The sequence below is a fragment of the Monocercomonoides exilis genome (assembly GCF_001643675.1).
Source record: "Monocercomonoides exilis strain PA203 chromosome Unknown scaffold24-1337568, whole genome shotgun sequence".
NCBI lineage: Eukaryota > Preaxostyla > Oxymonadida > Polymastigidae > Monocercomonoides > Monocercomonoides exilis.
The window spans coordinates 665,742-685,601 of NW_027150569.1; the positions used below are offsets into that span (position 1 = coordinate 665,742).

The 19,860-nt window shown below is 40.2% G+C and overlaps 3 protein-coding genes across 3 annotated transcripts; 2 read left to right on the forward strand and 1 right to left on the reverse strand.

The window, feature by feature from the left end:
* Positions 1 to 668: 668 nt before the first annotated feature.
* MONOS_1346 (uncharacterized protein) lies at positions 669 to 8,365 on the forward strand (the record flags this gene model as incomplete). The annotated part of the gene is made up of 2 exons (XM_067866167.1): positions 669 to 8,277; positions 8,337 to 8,365. 2 exons carry the CDS (start codon positions 669 to 671, stop codon positions 8,363 to 8,365), a joined length of 7,638 nt encoding a protein of 2,545 aa, XP_067726900.1.
* A 1,703-nt stretch (positions 8,366 to 10,068) lies between these two features.
* On the forward strand, positions 10,069 to 14,805 carry MONOS_1345 (putative Casein kinase 1, alpha 1; the record flags this gene model as incomplete). The annotated part of the gene is made up of 1 exon (XM_067866157.1): positions 10,069 to 14,805. One exon carries the CDS (start codon positions 10,069 to 10,071, stop codon positions 14,803 to 14,805), a length of 4,737 nt encoding a protein of 1,578 aa, XP_067726901.1.
* Positions 14,806 to 16,611: 1,806 nt separating this feature from the next.
* On the reverse strand, positions 16,612 to 19,823 carry MONOS_1344 (uncharacterized protein; the record flags this gene model as incomplete). Its single annotated transcript, XM_067866146.1, has 5 exons — positions 16,612 to 18,918; positions 19,057 to 19,179; positions 19,238 to 19,387; positions 19,450 to 19,549; positions 19,678 to 19,823. The coding sequence occupies 5 exons, from the start codon at positions 19,821 to 19,823 to the stop codon at positions 16,612 to 16,614; spliced, it is 2,826 nt and encodes a 941-aa protein (XP_067726902.1).
* Between the last annotated feature and the right edge of the window lie 37 nt (positions 19,824 to 19,860).

The following is a 19,860-nucleotide window of genomic DNA, read 5'->3' on the forward strand; positions in this document are numbered from 1 at the left end:
AATAATCATAGAAGAATATTCCCTAGTTTTAGAAAAAGTACCGGGTTTTAGAACGATGGTAATTTAGTTATAATTTTTCTGAATTATTTCGATTTCAAGAAACAAAGAGTCTATGAATAAGAATTGTTCACACAGAAAAAAAAATAGAATCTTTGACATGCATAATTAATCGAATAATGAATTTTTGCAATTATGATTTCAAACAGAAAACTCATTTCTATTTTTGAGATGGAAATGAATTCTTTTTTTGAAAAGGAACCCTTTATAAATGTTAATTGACCACTTTTATTCATTTTATTGATTAAGCGTTAGAGATGAGACTAACAGTTATATTTTTTGCAGTTTATGCATACATTATTATCGGTAATTTCCAATCAACCGAACATTTCATCGAACAACAACACGATGAAGAGTGCGAAAACGAGAAGATATTTGTTCATCCTCAGGTGCACAGTTGTCTTAAAAATTCATCAGAGCATAAAGTGTATTATAATAATTTATTGCAATACATGAATACTTTCCAACCGAGCATCAGCATGGGAAACACGGAAATTGAAGGAAAATACGAAAAACACGATTTGCAGCATGATGTGAAGGAAAACAAAAGAAATAATCGGATTTTTGCACCAGAAATATCAAGTAATTATCGGATGCACCTTTTTAAAGAAATGTTGAAAGATCATACAAAAAGTGAGATTGGTGGATGTATTTGTTCATGGAACTCATCCATTGAGTTGAAGGAGATTGGGCTGATCGGGAGTGAGTGTGGGAGTGTTGTATGTGGAAGGAGGGGAAGTGTGGTTGTGGTGAAGGGGTGCTTTGTGGAGATGGGGAAGGACAATGAGGCAGGGGCATTTGATCTTTGTGGGTGCATTGGGATATTAATGAATATCACATTGAAGGGATGGGAAAGAGGAGGAGAAATTTATTCGGGAAGGCTGTTTGGAGGGAGCGATGAAGGAGAAGGGAGTATTTCAGCGAGCGAATCACACTTCTCTTCTATTTGTGTCTCATCAGCCCCATTCCTGTCATCACCTTCAATACCCCTAATATCCCTCTCCAAATTATCATTTTTCAATATCTCAACAGCAAATGATGCATGTTCACCTTCAACAACTATGACAACCCAAACCACTTGTTTGATGAACAGTTGCTCATTCTCATCTGTTTGCGATGTGTATGATGGAGGAATTGTTCCCTCCCTCAATCACCCTTTGGCTTCCTTGTATGTTTCAAACACCTCGTTTATTGGGTGTTGCAGAACAAGGAATGTGAAATGTGAAGGAAATGAAGATGGAAAGTTGACTCCAGGAAGACAAAACATAATAGAAAATGAAACAAACACTTTTATTTGGTGCGAATGGGAAGGATCGAGGACAACAGGAAAAGGTGAGACATATTCCGATGGCACTTCCAACGGTGGAGCAATTCGAATGTATAACCTCAATTCAGGAGAACTTTGGGTTTCGCATTGTTCATTCAATGATTGCTATGCTCATTATGCAGGCGGAGGCGTTCATTGCTATAGTATTAATTCTGTTGAGATTGCGAACAATACATTTGGTTCATGTACTGCGCAAAATCGATATGGAGGAGGGGTATTTGTTTATACGATATCAACATGTGTTCAGATCAGCGGATGTGAATTCCAGAATTGCAAAGCACATAGCTATGGAGGAGGGCTTTATCTTGATAATTTTAATGTTTCAGGATCTGGATGCATTCCAACAGAAAATGGAGAAGGGGAGAGTGCGTGTGTGTTTAACTGCTGTTTCCCTTCATGCTCAGCGATAAACAATGGAGGTGGAGGTATGCATTGTAGAAGCGTTCCTAATCAATTCAAAATGAGGAACGCTCAGTTTATCTCGTGTTCTGCAATGAGACATGGAGGAGGATTGTATCTTTATCCATATAGACAGACATCACAAAATGATGTAATTTATTGTTATTTTCTGTTCTTTCACGAATGCAAATGCATATCAACTTCTACTCCATATGGTCATGATATGATGTATTTTGATCCATATAACGTTTTTAAGTCTTCAAACAATCCGTTCTATGAATGCTACACAACAAATGAAAATGACAAGAGTGTATGTTATGGATATGATTTAGCAAATGCAGGTGCCTGGTCATATCAGCACACAGAAAAGAAGGATTGGATGAAGAGAGGGATTCTCAATCGATTTGTGGCATCAGGGGGAGGGAGCGCAGAAGAGTTTTGTGGAATTGATGAGTCAAGTGCATGCAGAACTATTGGTATTGCTGTTGAAAAGAGCGTGATTCAAATGAGTCTGTCAGTCACACTGATGGAAGGGAATCACACAAGCGAGGCAACAACGATTGACATTGGAACAAAGAAGATTTCGGTCATTGGGAAAGGGAAGACGGAGAGTTTGATTGGAACAGGGGCACTTTCATCAACAAGAGAGCTGTTCAGTGTATCGACAGGTCACCTTGGTTTATTGCACATGAAGGTTGATTGCAACTCAAATATAAATCCTTCACCAAGTGTGGTTGTGGTGTCTGATGGAGGTGGGTCACTCTCATTGGAAGATGTTGTAATCACCACGAGTAAAACAGGAAACTATGTGATATCGTCGTCAGTGTTTGTGGTGGCGCTGTCACAGCTGTTGATGACCGATGTGGAGATCATAAATATGAATGTGTCAAAACCATTATTCTCTGAGCCAAATCTATCTTCTTCATTCTCTTCATCTGCCCTGCTTTTGACATTCACAGCATCTGGAGAGAGCATACTGGCGAACTTGATGGTGACGAATGTGAAGTTGACGAGTGGCGATGGGGTGGTTGTGGCAAAGAGTGTGAAGGCAGGGGAGACATTTGTGGTTCGGAATGTTACAATCGAAGATTGCGAGTGCAAGGCTGGAAGTGGTGGTGGGATCAAGGTCGAGTTGGAATCATCTTCAAGCAAGTTGCGGGTGGGGAGTTCAACAGCCGTGGTAAACGAAGAAACAAAATTGAGCAGATGCAAGTGTAACAAATATGGAGGAGGGATAATGGTGAATCTGGCAGATGGTTCGCACGACTTCTCGATCGTGTCTGTGGACTTTACAGGCTGCACTGCTTCATTGAGTGGGAATTATGTGTTTGTGAATGGAAAAGATTCTGAGAACTGGGGAATAACAACCACAAAGCTGAATGTTCAACATGACAATTCAAAATACAATGAACTGGTGGGATTTGACACAGATGACACAACCATGGGGCAATTCCCGCTTAATGTGTTTCTGGACTCACATACTGGTGCAGCGCACGTGGGCAAAAAGAAAGATGGTATTCTGGGGAGATACGACTCGTGGTTTTGTGGGTTTGCTTATTATCCTTGTGCCACCATCACCCACACCGCGCAGGTGCGATTTTCAGGGGGAAATAAAAAAATAGAGTTAGATCCAGAATTCGTGCTTGCTGAAAAGGTTGCCATGGCTGATGCCTTTGAATGGGAGATTTCATGTGCCACAAAAGGGACGGCAATCGAGGTGAAGGTGCCAGCCACTTTTGAATCTGCAGAATTCTTGATCGATGTGCAAAGCAGATGCTCGATTAGAAAGATTAAATTCAGCATTCCATGTGCTCTATCCAGTGCATCGGCGATGATTTCGGCACACTCCGCATCGTTCAATATCACAGACTGCTCGGTTGCTAGTTTGCCAGACAGTATTGTTGGGCAATCGATTAGATACAGCTTTGTAAATGCGTTTGCGGGAAAGCTGAGAATGGAGCAATTTGAAATCAGAGAAGGTCTGACATTTGATGGGCATTCGTTGGTTGAGTTTGTGGCGGGTGTGAGTGTTGTGTATTTCAAAGGATGCAACGTAGCAAACGTTAGAAAGATCAATGGAGACGGGGGGCTGATAAAAGGAGCAGTTGGAACACAGTATGGGGAAGGAGGGGGAAAGGTTGGGATTGTTGTGATTGAAACATGCACTGTGATAAACTGCAACTGCCAAGGAACATCACAAGAGATTGGAAAAGGAGGAGGGATATGCGTGAGCTTGGATGGAGATGGAAGTGTTGTTGTGAATGGGACGAGCACAATCGATGGATGCGAGGCGAGGAACAATGGAGGAGGAGGAGTCAAAGGAAGAGGCGGGGGAATGATGCTGACAATGGCGAGTCCGAACAGCAAGATGGAAATTGCGGAAAATGTTAAGTTTTCATCGACATCTTCAACGCAAAATGATGCACAATATGGAAAGGATGTGTTTGTTTGCTGCGATTCTGGGATTTTTCTTGAGTCAAAGGTGAATGCAAACTCTTTCAAATTTTTTGAGAAAAGCGCTATTCCATCAGATGAATTGAAGCTTTGCGGGAGCGAGGATGGGGAAGATGAGAAAGTGATTCCGCTGTTTGTGTATTTGTTCTCAATCGGATCGAAGTTGACAGTCGATGGGAAAGGAGAGGTGGCATTGGATCACAGCTGTTGTGGGTTTGAGAAGTTTGGGTGTCTGACAATTGACTATTGCATGAACACTCGAGTTGACGATGGACTGCGAACAGTGGAAGTTGTTTCTAAATCATCAATTAAAAGTGAAATGAAAGTGCTTTCATTTGATGTGAGTTTGACAGGAAAAGAAATACAAGTGGGAGAGAAGATGAAGGTTGAGGTGAAGGATGGAGGGGAAATAAACCAAAATGGGCTTATTGAGTGCACAAAATCATTTGAAATGACTAATTTGGAATTTGTGATGAACAAGGAAATAAATGGAAGGAGGACTGCATTCATCCATTCATCATCATCAACAATCACGATAACAAGCTGTTCTGTCACGTTTTCAAGGGATGCATTAGCTGATGAAAAGATTGGATACAACATCCTGAACATTGAGGGAGGAGAACTGATTGTTGATGGATTGACGATGGAAATTGCAGAAACACTGACGATGAATGGGAAGTCGCCAATAACAATGAGAAATGGAGTTGAATTGGAGATGAATAACAGCAGAGTGAGTGGAGTGACGATGGAAGGTGGGAGTGGAGGAGGAGGATGCATCGGTGCTGCGATAAAAGAAGGAGGAAGTGCAGTCTTGGATAACTGCAGCATTTCAACAATGTGCACAGGTGGAGGTGGGATGAAAGGAGGAGGGATGATGATTTCAGTTGAGGAGAGAGGAAGTTTGGAGATTAAAAGTATGACATTCACAGGATGCGAGGTGCCAAGAGAGGACAACTCACAGAAAGGAGGAGGAATGGGAGGAGGGATGTTTGTTCGATTGGCAGATACAATGGGATCATTTAAGATGGAAGGAGTGACATTCAGCGAATGCAATGCCTGGAAAGGGAAGAATGTGTTCATATCAGGAAATGAGCTGGACGAGGTTATGTCAAACGAACAACTGAAATGGGAGATGAGTCCAGAGGAGTTGAGATCATTGGATGAGTTGTGTGGATGGGAGAGGATGACAACAGGAGAGGAGGGATATGTGATTCCATTGGTTGTGTATTTGTGGAGGAACTGGAGTGGGGATGGGTTTGTTTCGAGAGAGAAAGGAGGAGACTTCAGTGGGTGTGGATATTCAGAAGCACCATGTTCATCGATTGAGCACTTGATATCACTGAGATATGAGCCACTTGGAGAAGGGGAAACACATATTTCCATTGTGGGGTCAGGGATGTTGAGCCATTCCATATCATTTTCATTTTCTTCTTCATCATCATCAATTTCAGATTCACCAAAAGTGGTGATTGAAGGGACAAAGAAAGGGACAAGTGTGACTATCAGTGATGAAGATGAGGATGATCCAAATGATTCAATGATCTCCTCGAATGTGAGTCTATCATTTTTCAATTTATCATTCACAAAACCCAGCATCATTGCTCATCATGAAGTGTTCATTGATTCTTCTGGAACAAACACACTCTTGTCTATCACTGACTGCTCATTTGGTTCGTTGAAATGGCTGACAGAAACGATAGGATATTATTTGATGAGAGTGAATGGAGGGAGTGTTGCAATTGAGAGATGTTCATTGAGTCTGATTTCTGATTTGAAAGGGTTCATCAGTTTCAGCCCAAGTGCAAGCCAGGTGACTGTTCAGAATGTGAACATTTCATTTGTTGGAGTGGTAGAAACAAGCCTGATTTCGATGATTGAAGAGGAAAGCCAGATAAATGGAAAGGAAAACATTCATTTTTATGGTAACAGACCAGTTTTGAGTGTTGTTGGATGTTCATTCGCAAATATCACGAATGAAGGGATTGGAGCGAGTGTTGTTGATGTGGGATCATTTGAGGATGGAGTGGAGTGTGTGATGGATGAGTGCTCAATGTCGAGTTGCAAGAGTGGCTTAAGCACAGAAGGAGGAGGAATGAGAGTTGTGCTGAAAAGCGGAGAATCAGTCTTGAAAGTGAATGGCAGCTCATTTTCAACATGCAGATGCTCGACGGTATCAGGACGTGGTGGAGGGCTGTTTATTGATGGAGCAGACTTGAATACCAATTATGCTGATGAATATAACTTTCCATCTCTGAATTTCAAGATTGTGAATATCCTATTTGCTATGAATGATGCACATGTGGGAAAAGACATATTTGTCAGATGTCACTCGATTGCAGATCAGATCAACGAAACACTGTTTGCATTGAACTTCAACCAGGAATCATTGAACTCAAACAATTCGATCTGCGGGAGCGATTTAAAAGGGAATACTGATATGGATCTGATTCCGCTAATCACATTCTATTATTCGGCACAGGTGTTTGTGAGTGGAACAGGGACTGACAACAGACGATGCGGGTCTCAGAGCTATCCATGCTTCAGCATCAACTGTGGGGTTGACCACATCCAGGAAGGGGTTATGAATGCGATTCTGATTGATGGAGAAGGGGCTGTTTCAGGAGAATGTGTGATTGGAGATCTGGTTGCGAATTCATTCAAAAAGGCACTGGCAATTGTGAAGCTGAAATTTAAGATTGAGAAATCGACAGAGAAGGATTGCATCATGGAGTTTGTGAATGAATGTTCAGTGGAGAGATGCTCATTTCAGTTTGAAGATACATTTGAGGCTTCTCACAGCTACATCATGAAAGTGAAGAATGGAACAACAAAAATTCAAGAATGTGAATTCTTCTTTTCTTCTGATAAACTGAAGTTGAACAGTTCAATTGTGAGCGTGGAAAGTGGAGAGCTGAAGATAACAGAAACAGCATTCAGGAATTTGCACTCAACAAGATCAGTGCTTTTATTCAACAAAGAATCGAATGTCACATTGCTTGAAGCAAAAATATCGAATATCGAATGTGAGGAAGATGTTATGAGTGTTAGGGGAAAAGCGAAAGTGGAGATGAAAGAGATTGCAGTTGAGAATGTAACTCTCGTGTCAGAAAGATGTATGATTGTGATAGATAATGCCGAACAAGAGGTGAGTGTGCTGAACAGCTCATTTGGGAAATGTGTGAATTCGGTTGATAAAGGAAGCATGATGCAAGTGAGTCAGTGCAAGGATGTGAATGTTGAAGCATGTGTATTTGATGGAGAAAAAGAAGTGAAGATAATGAATGAAGGAAACAAGAGAAAAGAAGGATTATGCAAATGGAATGGATCATTGGTTGATGTTGAAAACAGCAATGTGGAGATGAGGGAAACAACAATCAGAAACAGCAAGGCAGGTGGGTTGTGGGTGAGTGGAGGAAGTTTAATGATTGAAAATGGAAAGTTTGAGAACAACAATCCATCTATTGAGGGATATCCATCAGCTCGAAGGAATGTGATTTGCACAGGGAATGGGGGGTTGAATGTGATGAGTTTGAAAGGGGGAGATGGAATCGAGAAAAACACATCTCTGTGGATATTAGATGAGGAATGCGAATTGGGAGGGATTGTTTCAGAAAGGGATTCATCATTTTTCATCCCAGTCTTGGAAGAAGTGAAGAACACAACGCAGCCAACAGGAGAAATGGAACTGATCATTCATGGGAAGCTGCTTCTTCCATGCAATCTGTCAGTGAAGATACGCATGAAGGATGGGGATGTTGAGCTTTCTCACACAAACATCATTTCAGAAGATGGGTATATATCGGAGAGCGAGGTGCATTTTGTTATTTCATCTGAAGTGTTGGAAGAGATGGAGAAGAAAACAGAAGTGAGTGTGTGCATTGCGTTTGGAAAAGAGAAATCATCATGTTCGAATGGAATTGTGGTGGTGAATAAGAGTGAATCACAATCAAAAGGGGATGACAACATCGATGAAGGAGGAGACGATATCAACAAAGGAGGGACGAACAATGAATGGAGCTTGATTGTGATTGTTGTGTTGGGTGTGTTGCTTTTGATTGTTCTGATTGGCTTTTCATTTATTGTTGTGCTTTTGCGAAAGAAACTGAAGGAAGTGGAAAAGAAAGTTGAAAAAGAGAAAATGGAAAATGAGGAGATAATGAGAAAGATTGAGAGGAGAAGAAGAGAAGGGAATGGAGAGAGCTTTGAGATGAATGAAATGCCATCCACGCTGCTGGAGGGAATGACAAGCCAAATTCCACTTCTGATTGACAACGATGAAGAAGATCTTCCAGATCCTCCATCAATGACCGATGGAGAGCTGAATGAGAATGATCTGCCTGATCTGGAATCTCCATTGCCATTTTCTGAGGATGGTTCAGTTTCCTTGGTATCTCAATCGCATTCATTGAATGTGATATCAGCAAAGAAGCCATTTCGAGAAAAGGAGAAAAAGAACCTGAAAACGTTGCATTCGGTGATTCATTCAGTTCAAGGTGATTTCACGTTGGGAACAAGAGCGATGGATGTTGTTGATGGGAAGGAAGTTGTTATGGTAGTGGCAGAGCTGTTTGAGCATTTGATTTCAGTTGGAGACAAAAGAGTGGAAATGATGGCGAGGCAGCTGTGCCCATATTCAATTTTTGTTGAGGAAGGAAATAACGAAATATTTGTTTTGAGAGAGGAATTGGAGGATGAAAAGGAGAAAGAGGAAATAAAGCGATGGAGCTCGCCAGAAGCGGGAAATGAAGATGATGGAATCGAAAAGGCAGTTATTTTCACACTTGGACTGATTCTTCATGAAATGACAACAGGAGAAGTGCCCTTGAGCGAATGTGATGCGGAGGAAGCACAGGAGATGATGAGGGATGGGGTGCGACCACTGACAGAAGGAATCGAAGGAGAAGATCTGGTTGAGCTGATGGAGAAGATGTGGGGAGATGAGCCAGATAGCAGACCGAGTTTGGCGGAAGTTAAGAAATCGATAAAGAAAATGATAAATGAAGGATGAAGCCGAGTGAAAAACATCACAAAAAAATGTGCCCGAATAAATAACATTTCACCCCCAAATATTTTATTGCAAAATTGTATTGCTTGATACCTGGTGCAATAGGTGCAATTTATGCAATTTGCTCAAATTGTGCGATTGATATTTCAAAAATCATAAGTGAAACGTGGAATAATTATCACACACGATCTTTTTGGCTGCTTTAATAACATATCTGTGTGCAAAAATGTTCATGTATTATCGAAAGATAGATTTTCACATTTAATGCAGCATGAATGATTCTCATTTCACAACACTTCGGAATTTATTTTCATTGTGTTTCCATTTTCATCTCTTTTTCTTTTTCTTTCTCTTTCAATCCATTTAATTTATTTGTTCTGTGCGAAAAACACAAAAATAATTCAAAATGTTGCTTTTTGAGTTCAATATAACAATTTTTCAAAAAAATATGAAAATTTACGAAAGACAAAATTATTTGATCATAGCAAGCGAAAATATTAACGCTATCACATGAATAAAAACATTGGATATTTGAATCATATGGTACAATATTTAAATATTATTTAAAAATTTTTTATGTAATATTAATTGCATTTTAATAAAAATCAAAAAAAAGAAAAAAACAAATCACTCAAGAAAGAAAAATTATTTTTTGATTTCTCTCTGTCTTTTGAAAACATTTTGGATTCCTATTTTCATTTTAATAAATGTGAATTTTGTTTGAAGAATAATGATTTTGACTTGTAATTATATTGTTGTTATTGAGAGTTCAAGAAATATTCCCATTATTAATTGAAACTGATATTCGTTTTATTAAAACAAACGGATGAAGGGAATTTCAGATTCGGAAATTCCTTCTATAATACATGGAACGTATCGTGTTGATAGAACAAGAAGACTTGGATCTGGTAGTTTTGGATGCGTTTACAGAGCAATTGATATAAATACAAACGAAGTAATTGCTGTAAAATTCGAAAGAAAATCTCCACAATCAACACTTGAAAACGACTTTAATGTCCTTTCTTGTTTTCGTGGAATGGAAGGATTTCCATTTGTTAGATATTTTGGAGAGCAAGATTCATTTATTGTACTTGTTTTTGAGATGGTTGGAATGAATTTGGAAAGTCAATTTTCTGAATGTAGAAAGCATTTCTCTAAAGAATCATTCGCAATTATTGCGGTACAAGCTATATCCAGAATTGAACAGTTGCATCATAAAGGTTATATTCACAGAGATATAAAACCTGAAAATTTTTGCTTTGGAATTGGAGATAACGAATCAACTCTTTACCTTATCGATTTTGGATTATCTAAACGGTATATTGACTTTCATACTTGTCAACATATTCCATTTCGAACAGAGAAAGCCTTGACTGGAACTCCACGCTATGCAACTATAAACGCTCATCTTGGGATGGAGCAGTCGCGGCGCGATGACTTGGAAGCGCTTGGTTACTTATTCGTGTACTTGAATCAAAAATCACTTCCATGGCAAGGAATGAACGGAGCGACTCCGGCAAAAAAATATCAAGAAATTGGGCGAATAAAATTATCTATGCCAATTGAGATTCTTTGCAGCAAGTGCCCAGTCGAACTGTGCACATACGTGGCATATGCGAGGGGCCTGGGCTTCAGCGAGAAGCCTAACTACAGCTACCTGAAATCTTTGATGATTCACATTGGATTTCCATCTGCCGAGAGTGATGTGCTGCTTCGTTCACAACGTTTGGACTGGCTGCCATCAATACGAAACACTCGTCGCTTGCCACACAAACACAATGCACTGCAAGAGGAATGCGAAATGAAGGAGAGGCCGTTTTCTCCGATCGTTAAGAAGAGAAGAAGACATCAGCTCATCCTTGCTGAGCAAAGTGAGCACACGAATGAAAATGGCACATCAAAATATCTTCATACTCAGAATCCAGTGGATTCTGTGTCTTCTCCTGCTTCTCTTGAGTCAGCTGCATCTTCAATATCTTCACCATCTTCGCTGCCTCCTCTTAATTTTCCTTCGAGCAATCAAGAAGGCCCTATTTATTTTACTTCTTCTTCTTCTTCTACAACTACTCCTTCTTCATCTCCATCATCTCAACATTCTTCTGATTGTCTGCCTCAGTCTTCTCCACACTTCCAGCTTCCTTTGTCTTCGCTTTCTTTTGCATCTCCTCCTTCATCTGCACGACACAATCTGACAACAATAACATCATCATCATCATCATCATCATCTTTTTTCACTCCCCTTCGCCTACCCCTTCCATCTTCGTCTTCGTCTTCTTCTTCGTCTTCTTCTTTTTCTCTTTCTATTTCTTCACCTTATCCATCTCACTCACCGTCTCCTTCACCTTCACATTCACCTTCTCCATCTCCATCTCCTCCTCATTTGCCTTCTTCCTCCTCTTCCTCTTCCTCTTCTCGCTGTTTCGCTGTTGAAGCTGAAGATCTTCGTACCCATACAGGCAGAATGCATTCATTGCACAGACGATCAGCTACACACAGCACAAGCCCCATTCACAAGCACTGCACGACACAGAGAAGGAGAAGTCAGAAAGGAAGAAGAGAGGAAAGAGAGGAAAGAGGAGAAAGAGAGGAAAGTCAGAAGAAAGAAGAAGGGAAAGGGAGAGAAGAAGAGGAAGAAGAAGTTGAAGAGGCAGAGAAATTTGATATGATGTTTCATCCAAAGAAGAATGGAAAAGTGGCACATGCTTCGGAGACAAGGAAGGAAACAGGGTTAATTACTCCAATTGAACAATCACAATTATCTTCTTCTTCTTCTTCTTCTTCTTCCTCTTCCTCTTCCTCCTCCTCTTCTTCTTCTCATTCTCCTCATTCCCCATTGCCCAAGCGCCGTTTCCATCATCTGCATTCACTGACTGTTCCAGAGAACATGTTGTCCTCTCATTCGGCATTTCTTTTGCAAAGCCAAAGAGAAAACGAAGGAGGAAACGAAGGAGGAGGAGAAGGAGAAGAAGATAAAGAAGAAGGAAGATATTTTCCTTCTTCTCCTACTCGTTTTCTTTCGCCACATGGTTTAACATCATCTTCTTCCTCTTCTTATTCTTCTTCTTCTTCCTCTTCCTCTTCTTCCTCTTTGTCTTCCTCCTCCTCTTCTTGTTACATCAACAACAACAATAGTAATAGAAGTAATAATAACCATAATAATAATCATAATATCATTAACATCAATAACAATAACACTCATTTCCCCAAGCAGCTGAGTCTCATTCAGAATCAACCTCAACTTCAGTCACAGAACTCGCTTCAGAAGACATTTTCTAATCTTCTGCTGACTCCTCGCCTGCCTCACAAGACTTCCTCTGGACAGACACAATCGTCTTCTTCTCTGTCTTCTTCTTCCTCCTCCTCATCATCATCTTCCTCTTCCTCATCTTCCTCATCTTCATCGTTTTCTTCTTCTTCCTCTTCTTCATCATCATCTTCTTCCTCTTCCTCCTCCTCCTCTTCTTCTTCATCCTCTTCTCAAAACGATCTTTCCTCCACTCCATTGACTCATTTCTCTGTCAACTCCATCTCCTCCCTTCCAATCACCAATGCTTCCAACTCTCCTTTCGAAAGCAGAAGGAGTTCTGAATGTGTTGTCAGCGACACAATACTTTCTATTTCTCAACTTCATTCATCATCATCATCATCTTCTTCTTCTTCTTCATCATCATCATCTTCTTCTTCTTCTTCTTCATTCACTTCTTCTTCTTCTTCTTCTTCTTCTTCTTCTTCTTCTTCTTCTTCTTCTTCTTCTTCTTCTTCATCTTCAATATCTTCACCAGAATCACCTAATCCATTGGCGTTCGGCCAAAGGCTGCAGAACACAACAGAAACAGATCATAACTCAGCACATCAATTGATGAAAATACCCTTGTACTCATCATCTTTTTCTTCTTTATCATCGACGCCTTCTTCTTCTTCTTCTAATTCTTCCTCTTCCTCCTCTTCCACATCATCATCATCATCTTCTTCTTCCTCTTCCTCTCCTTCTTCAATGAAATGCTCAAATTCTATTGAAACTGCAACTTCTTCTTCTTCTTCGCCTCTTTTGCCTTCTGTCTCTTCTTCAAACAATCTTTCTTATGTTCCTTCTGTTCCTTCACGCTCTCCTTCATCAGCTTCTCCTTCACATTCCACTCAATCACAGACAACTCATTCATTGCCATCTTCTTCTTCTTCTTCCTCTTCTCCTTCTTCTTCCTCTTCCTCTTCTCCTCCTCCTTCTTCTTCCTCTTCATTGTTTCATTCTTCTTCTTCTTCTTCCTCTTCTTCCTCTTCCTCTTCTCGTCCATATGTACCAACACTGCATTTACCTCAACTATCTTCCAATTCATCGTCATCCTCCTCCTCTTCTTATTCTTCTTCTTATTCTTACTCAACTTATTCTTCTCCTTCTCCTTCTGCTCCTTCTTTTTCCCCTGCTTTTCGCAGTCCCTCTGCTTCAAACAAATTGCTTCATCATTTTTCTTCTTCCTCTTCTTCCTCCTCCTCCTCTTATTCTTCCTCCCCTTCTTCTACTTTTTCCACTTTTTCAGCTTTTTCTCCTTCCTCCTCAAAAACTCTATTTAATTTGCCTTCTCCCTCATCATCATCATCATCTTCTTCTTCTTCCCCTTCTTCTTCCCCTTCCCCTTCTTCTTCTTCTTCTTCTTCTCATATTCTTCCAATCAATTCTCATTCTGCTTCTCTTTCACCAAAAAGCAAGAATCCCTTCACTCCACCTTCTGTTTCTATGAATTCTCTGTCTTCCCCTCTTCTTTCTCCTTCGGGTTCTGTTTCTTCTATTTCTTCTCATTCTTTTCCTTCTTCTTTGCTTCTTCATTCACCTCACTCATCTTCTCCTTCTCCTTCACCTTCACCTTCACCTTCACCTTCTCCTTCTCCTTCACCTTCACCTTCTTCTTCTCCTTCTCATTCTCCTCCGTCTTCTGCTCGTTCTCATATGAACTCTTCATTGTTGAACCATTTGCCTGTTATTGATTCTGTTATTCCTTCTTATTCTTCTTCTTCTTCTTCTTCTTCTTCTCATTCAAAATCTTCTACTTCTTCTTCCTCCTCCTCCTCCTCTTCTTCTTCTTCATTTCCATTGGTTTCTTCTGCCTCTTCTCGTATTCCTGTTCTGTTTCGTCCGCTTTCAACTGAGGCAGATTTCCAGATGTCAAAAAATGGAATGAAAAAGGAGGAGAAAGAGAAAGAAAAAGAAGAAGAAGGTTTTGAAAATGATTGCAAAGAAGAAGAAGAAGAAGAAGAAGATGATGATGATGATATTGAAAAAGAAGAAGAAGGTTATGAAGAAGAAGAAGACGAAGAAAATGAAGATGAAAATGATGAAGATAATGTTTCTTTCGAAGAAGAAGAAGATGCAAAAGGAAGAAGAAGAAGAAGAAATTTTCACAGAAATCACAAGATGGAAGAAAGAAGCTTCAATAGCCAAAAGCAAGTGTTTGAGGATGAGAGCAACGAAGAATACGGTTTTTGTGATAACTCTTCGATCTGTGTGCTTATGAACAGCTCTGTCTTGTCTTCTGATGAAAACAGGTTGAATTTCTTGCCGAATTCTTAGAGAGAGAGAGAGAGAGAGAGAGAGAGAGAGAGAAAGAGAAGAAAGAGAGAGAGAGGAAAAAGAAAATGATGAATTTTTATTTTCTTCTTCTTTTGTGTGTTAATATGCTTATGTGCTTATAAGATTTAATTTGACAATGATTATGTGAGAAGGAAAGGAAATGGAAATGTTGCAGATGATATATAACTTGTAATTTTACTGCTTTCCATTCTATTTGAATTACATAAATACTTTTTTTTTTTTTTGATATTTTGAAACGGTTTAGAGAAGTTTTAATTGTATTTTGAAATGAAGATTTCTTTCAAATTTTTGATGGATTATTTTTGTATTTGCTTTTTTTTTTGAATGTTTTCTAATAATCTTCAGTTAATTATAATTTTTTCTTTTATTTTCTTAAATTTTCTTTAATTTTCTCATATTTTTTTCTTTTTTTTTTCTTGTTTTTCATTGTTTTATAAGCATCTGTGTGTCTGTGTGTCAGTGTCTGTTTATTTTTATTCGATAATTATGAGCATCTTTTGTGAGATAAAAAAAAAGATATTTTTTCTTATTTTTTGTTCAATTTCATGATTATCTCCTAATTTTCTTTCTATGCTTCTCCTTAGCTTCTTTAAAGAATTTGAAAATATTTTTGACGTCTTGTTATTTATTGTTTTTTTAATTTTTCCTTAATTTTTACTTTTTTTTTTTTTTTTTTTTTTTTTTTTTTTTTTTTTTCAGTGAAAATGTTATTGTTTGATTGAGAAGTTCAATCATAACTTATTTATTGAATAAAAGGCAATTTTATAAGCTCTAAAATTTTTGATGATTATTTTTTATTTATAATTATTTTGCTGAATTATGTTTTTCTTATTTCATTTTATTTCATTATAATTCTTTTTATTACAATTATTTTTGAATAAATACAAATTTTTTCTTGCTTTACTGAACGCTCCTGTTTATGTAATGTTTTTGAGCACATCTAAATACTTAATATAATCTTTTTATTTCTTTCTTTTTTTCAAAGAATTAATATTAATATTATTATTATTATTTTATGCACTCAATTTTTGAACAACTTCTAAAACCCCGAATCTCTTCTCGTGTAAGTATTTAGTTGTTTCAGTCCTCTGTCTGCGTTTCAGTTTAAAGTACAATGCCTCTTTTCGAATTTTAACTTATCTTTTATTCATTTCTTTCTTTTTTTATTTTTTTATATCTTTTTGTTTTTTGTTATTTTTTTCACTAAAAACGATGAATGCGAAAAGTTTAAATGAAAGAATTAGAAGAAAGAATTCGCAAATGAAATCCTTTCACACAAGAATTGTTTCATGCCAAGTGGCTTTTATGAAGTGAAAAAAAGATTGCAATGCTCAATTTCTGAGTAAAGCATCACTTTCAAAAGACAATTGCGTTTCCTAAAAATAATAAAAATGAAAATAAAAACATTCAAAAAGAACAAGAACAAAGTTAACATGACGTGACAGTATTTATTCAAAAGAGGATTATTTAGCTGAGAAATACTCAAGAATTGAGAAAATGAAAATGAAAAAAAATGAAAGTCAGTTAGGAAATTAAAAAACTGTATGAAAATTTAAAGAAATCCAAGTGATCTACAAAGAAAGCATGCTAAGTGCAACACATAATCATATAATCACATCTATAAATTTCATTTTTTTTTTCTCCGTTCAAATAAATAAAACATATTCTCCCTCTTCCTCTTCCTCCTCCTCTCCTTCCTATTTCTTTTCAATCCAAAATCCCCTAATCTCCCTTCTCTTTCTCTCCACCTTCCCCTATCCCTTTGTCTCTTCCCTTTTTTTTTTATTAGTGTCTTCTTCTGTGTGAAAGAGTCTGCACCATTCCTTCTGATAGCTGTGTTAGCTGCTGTGTGATCATCGAAGGCGCCTCTTTGAACGAGATTCCATGCACAGACATCTTCAGATGCGGGTGAATGTCACTCAGCGGATCCTCTTTCTGTGTTGCATCGCCTGATTGCGCAGAAGAGGAAGAAGCAGCTGAAGAAGAAGACGAAGACGAAGAAGACGAAGAAGAAGAAGATGATGAAGACAAAGCAGAACCTCCTCCCAATCCCGAATTCGCCGACGAGTTCGCCTTCATCTCCTCCGCCAGTGCAAACGAAGGTCCCTTGTACTGCAGATACGACGGGGCTCTGTACATCAGCGCCGCTGCCCCGCCTCCTCTGAGCGAGGCCGTCACACTGCGATGCCTCCTCCCTGCTGTCTGCGAGCGCATTCCGCCGTCCCCACCAAGCGAAGACGCAGCCGATGCAGCTGATTTCCCACCCCACAAACTGCCACTGGGCGTCGACGCAAACGCCACAATGTTCTCTCCTTCCCAGCCTGCACCAGCCTCGTCCAGCTCGTCGATGTCCATCTCTCCATTCAGAATCAGATTCTCCTCTTCTTTCTGCTTCGCTGCTGCTGTCATCCCTGCTGCTGCTCCGCCCAGCATCGTCTGGCTGCCTGAAAATAGACCCTGCGCATCTGAGCCATATGCACCTGAAGATGATGCAGACGACGCAGAAGAAGAAGAGGCGCCAATAAGCTCTGCCTGCTGCTCTTTCCTTTCTCTCAGTCTCTTCTTCCGGTCTTCTTCTTCCATTTGCACCTGACGAGCGATCTCCAGCGGGGACACCAGCTGATAATCTTTGAAGTTGTCAGCGCTTCTCTTCCCTCTCGAAGACACTGGAGCAAACTGCCCCGAATTCACAGAGTTAGATAGAGAGCCAGCAGAAAAAGCAGAGGAAGAGGAAGAAGGCGAAGTGGCAGGTGCAGGTGTAGACGCAGCGGAGGGGCTCATTGAGCTGACACTCGACATGCTCCCTGCTGTGCCTGGCCTTGCGCGAGTGGAAGAAGAGGCAGAAGAAGAAGCATAAGCTCCGCCTGTCTGATGCCTCGCCCCACGCGCCGCAATCACCTGCTGGTGCCTTGCCCGCTCGCCGATCTCCAAAAACAGGCCAAACGAGTTCTGTGTCTCTTCGGAGAACATCTTCTTCTTCTTTGTCTGCGACAGCGGCACAACTGTTGTCAAGAAGCCGTCCAGCGGGCGCCTCGTGTGGCGTGTGGCGGTGTTGTCTTCTTTGCCTTTCTCTTTTCGACTGGCTGTACCACTGCGCGACGCCTGCTGCGTACCAGAAGAAGATGACGCCTTGTACCCCTCAGAGCGCATTGTGCCGTTGTTGTACCCGCCTTCTTCTTCATGTGATGGCGCTCTTTGCCTCACAGATGGCGGAGAAGCAGCGTCTGTATAGGATCCCTCACCACCACTGTCTCTTGATTGCCACTGCGAATTGAATGATCGTTCACGTGGCGTCATGAAGTTCTCATCCCCTGACGAGTCTGCAGTCGAAGCGCTGCTCCCTTTCCTTTCGTGGCCTCTGCCGTCTCTGTCGTACTCTTCATACTCAATCCCTTCGTTCCGCCAGATTCCCTTTTGCCTTCCCCCCGTGCTCCCATCTGCACCGACCCACCGGCTGCCCTTTCCTTCCTCTTCCTCCAGCTTTCTCCTCGCCCTGCGCACTATCCCTCCGCGCGTCTCTTTCAGTGCCTTTGAAGTGTCCCCCGACATCTGCCGTGTCGCTACTTTCGCTAAAAATGTGCTTTCGTAGTCTCTTTGAATGCGCCGCGGGTCGAAATCGTACCGCTGCCGGCCAGACATCGGCCGCACCTGGTACGTCGAGCGGGTGGCAGACAGAGAGGAGGCCGTGTAGCCTGGATGGTAGCTCTGCGTCTGCTGCCGCGAGCTGAGTCGACTACCGCCATCGCCATACATCGAATTCTGCGTCAATGATAGCACTTCCCCCCTCTCTCTTACCATCCCTTCTCCACTTCCGCCATTCGCAGTGGTTCCCTCTCCACTACCGCCAAATAGGATGCTTCCTCTGCTTGTCGATGCATATGTCCCGCGGCTGCTCGGCCGCTCACCGCTGGCGCTGCTAAGCGCGCCGCTGCTGGACGGGCGAAAAGAACTTGCTGAAAGAGCTACTGATCCGCTGGGCGAGATTGGCGAACGGCTTGTGGCGGGTGAGGCGTCGGTGGCGGGCGGAGGAAGGCCGGATACGGCGATTGTCGATGGGATGTATTCCAGGCGTTGGAGAGATGGATGAGAGGGCTGGTAGGTTTTGTGAACAGATGTGCAATGAATTATTTGATGGTTTTCATAATGTCAAATGTGTTGTCAACCAAGCATCAACATTAATATTAACATAAAAAGCAAAATTATTTTATGAAAAAATTAATCAAGCTATACTAGCGTTATATTTCTTATTGTGGCTGTCTCTGAACGAGAATTTCTTGATGCAGTCCCCAATAAACTTCTGTTGCTTCGCATTGTTCCCAGGTTTGTTTCTTCCATTGATTCCATTTCAAGTACCTATCAATGTGCGCAATGAAATAATTACTTAGAAAAAATGCAAAAAGTGGTGGAATACTTCTTGATATGGAGTTGTATGTCTCACAAGGATATCTTCTAATTCAGAAGTGTCAACTGATCCAAAATGTTTTTCAAGTGTTTTTTGTGGAATTTTCCCTTCTTTTACCAAATCTATTATTCGAAGATGAGAAATAGGTATGTCATAATCCTTGGAAAAATATTAATAAAGAATCAAATTGTTATTTAGAGCAAAATTGTGCAAATGCAAACGCTATAAGATTCTTTCATTCTTGAAATCATCACGTTCTCTAATCCAAAGGATTCGTGATATGTTTCATCAGGAACTGCTGGATCTATTCCAGACATTTTTCTGAGAAATTTATAAAAAATGAAAAATGTCATCAAAAAATATTTGTTAACATTTTAAAAATGAAAGCATTTAATAGTATTCATAGACATGAATTCTATATAATGTAATTTAAAGAATAAAATCCAAACCTCGTTTTTGAAAGAGAAGAAGGAGGATGAACATTATTTAATGTTTTTCGCTTTTCAGAAAGTAAGCTAAGTCCATCTTGAGCCATTTGCGATGGCACAGACTGAATGCTTCTTGGAGATACAGGTATTAAATGAGAATCGTGCATAAACCAGAATTATTTACAATTATTTGATTGCGATTAA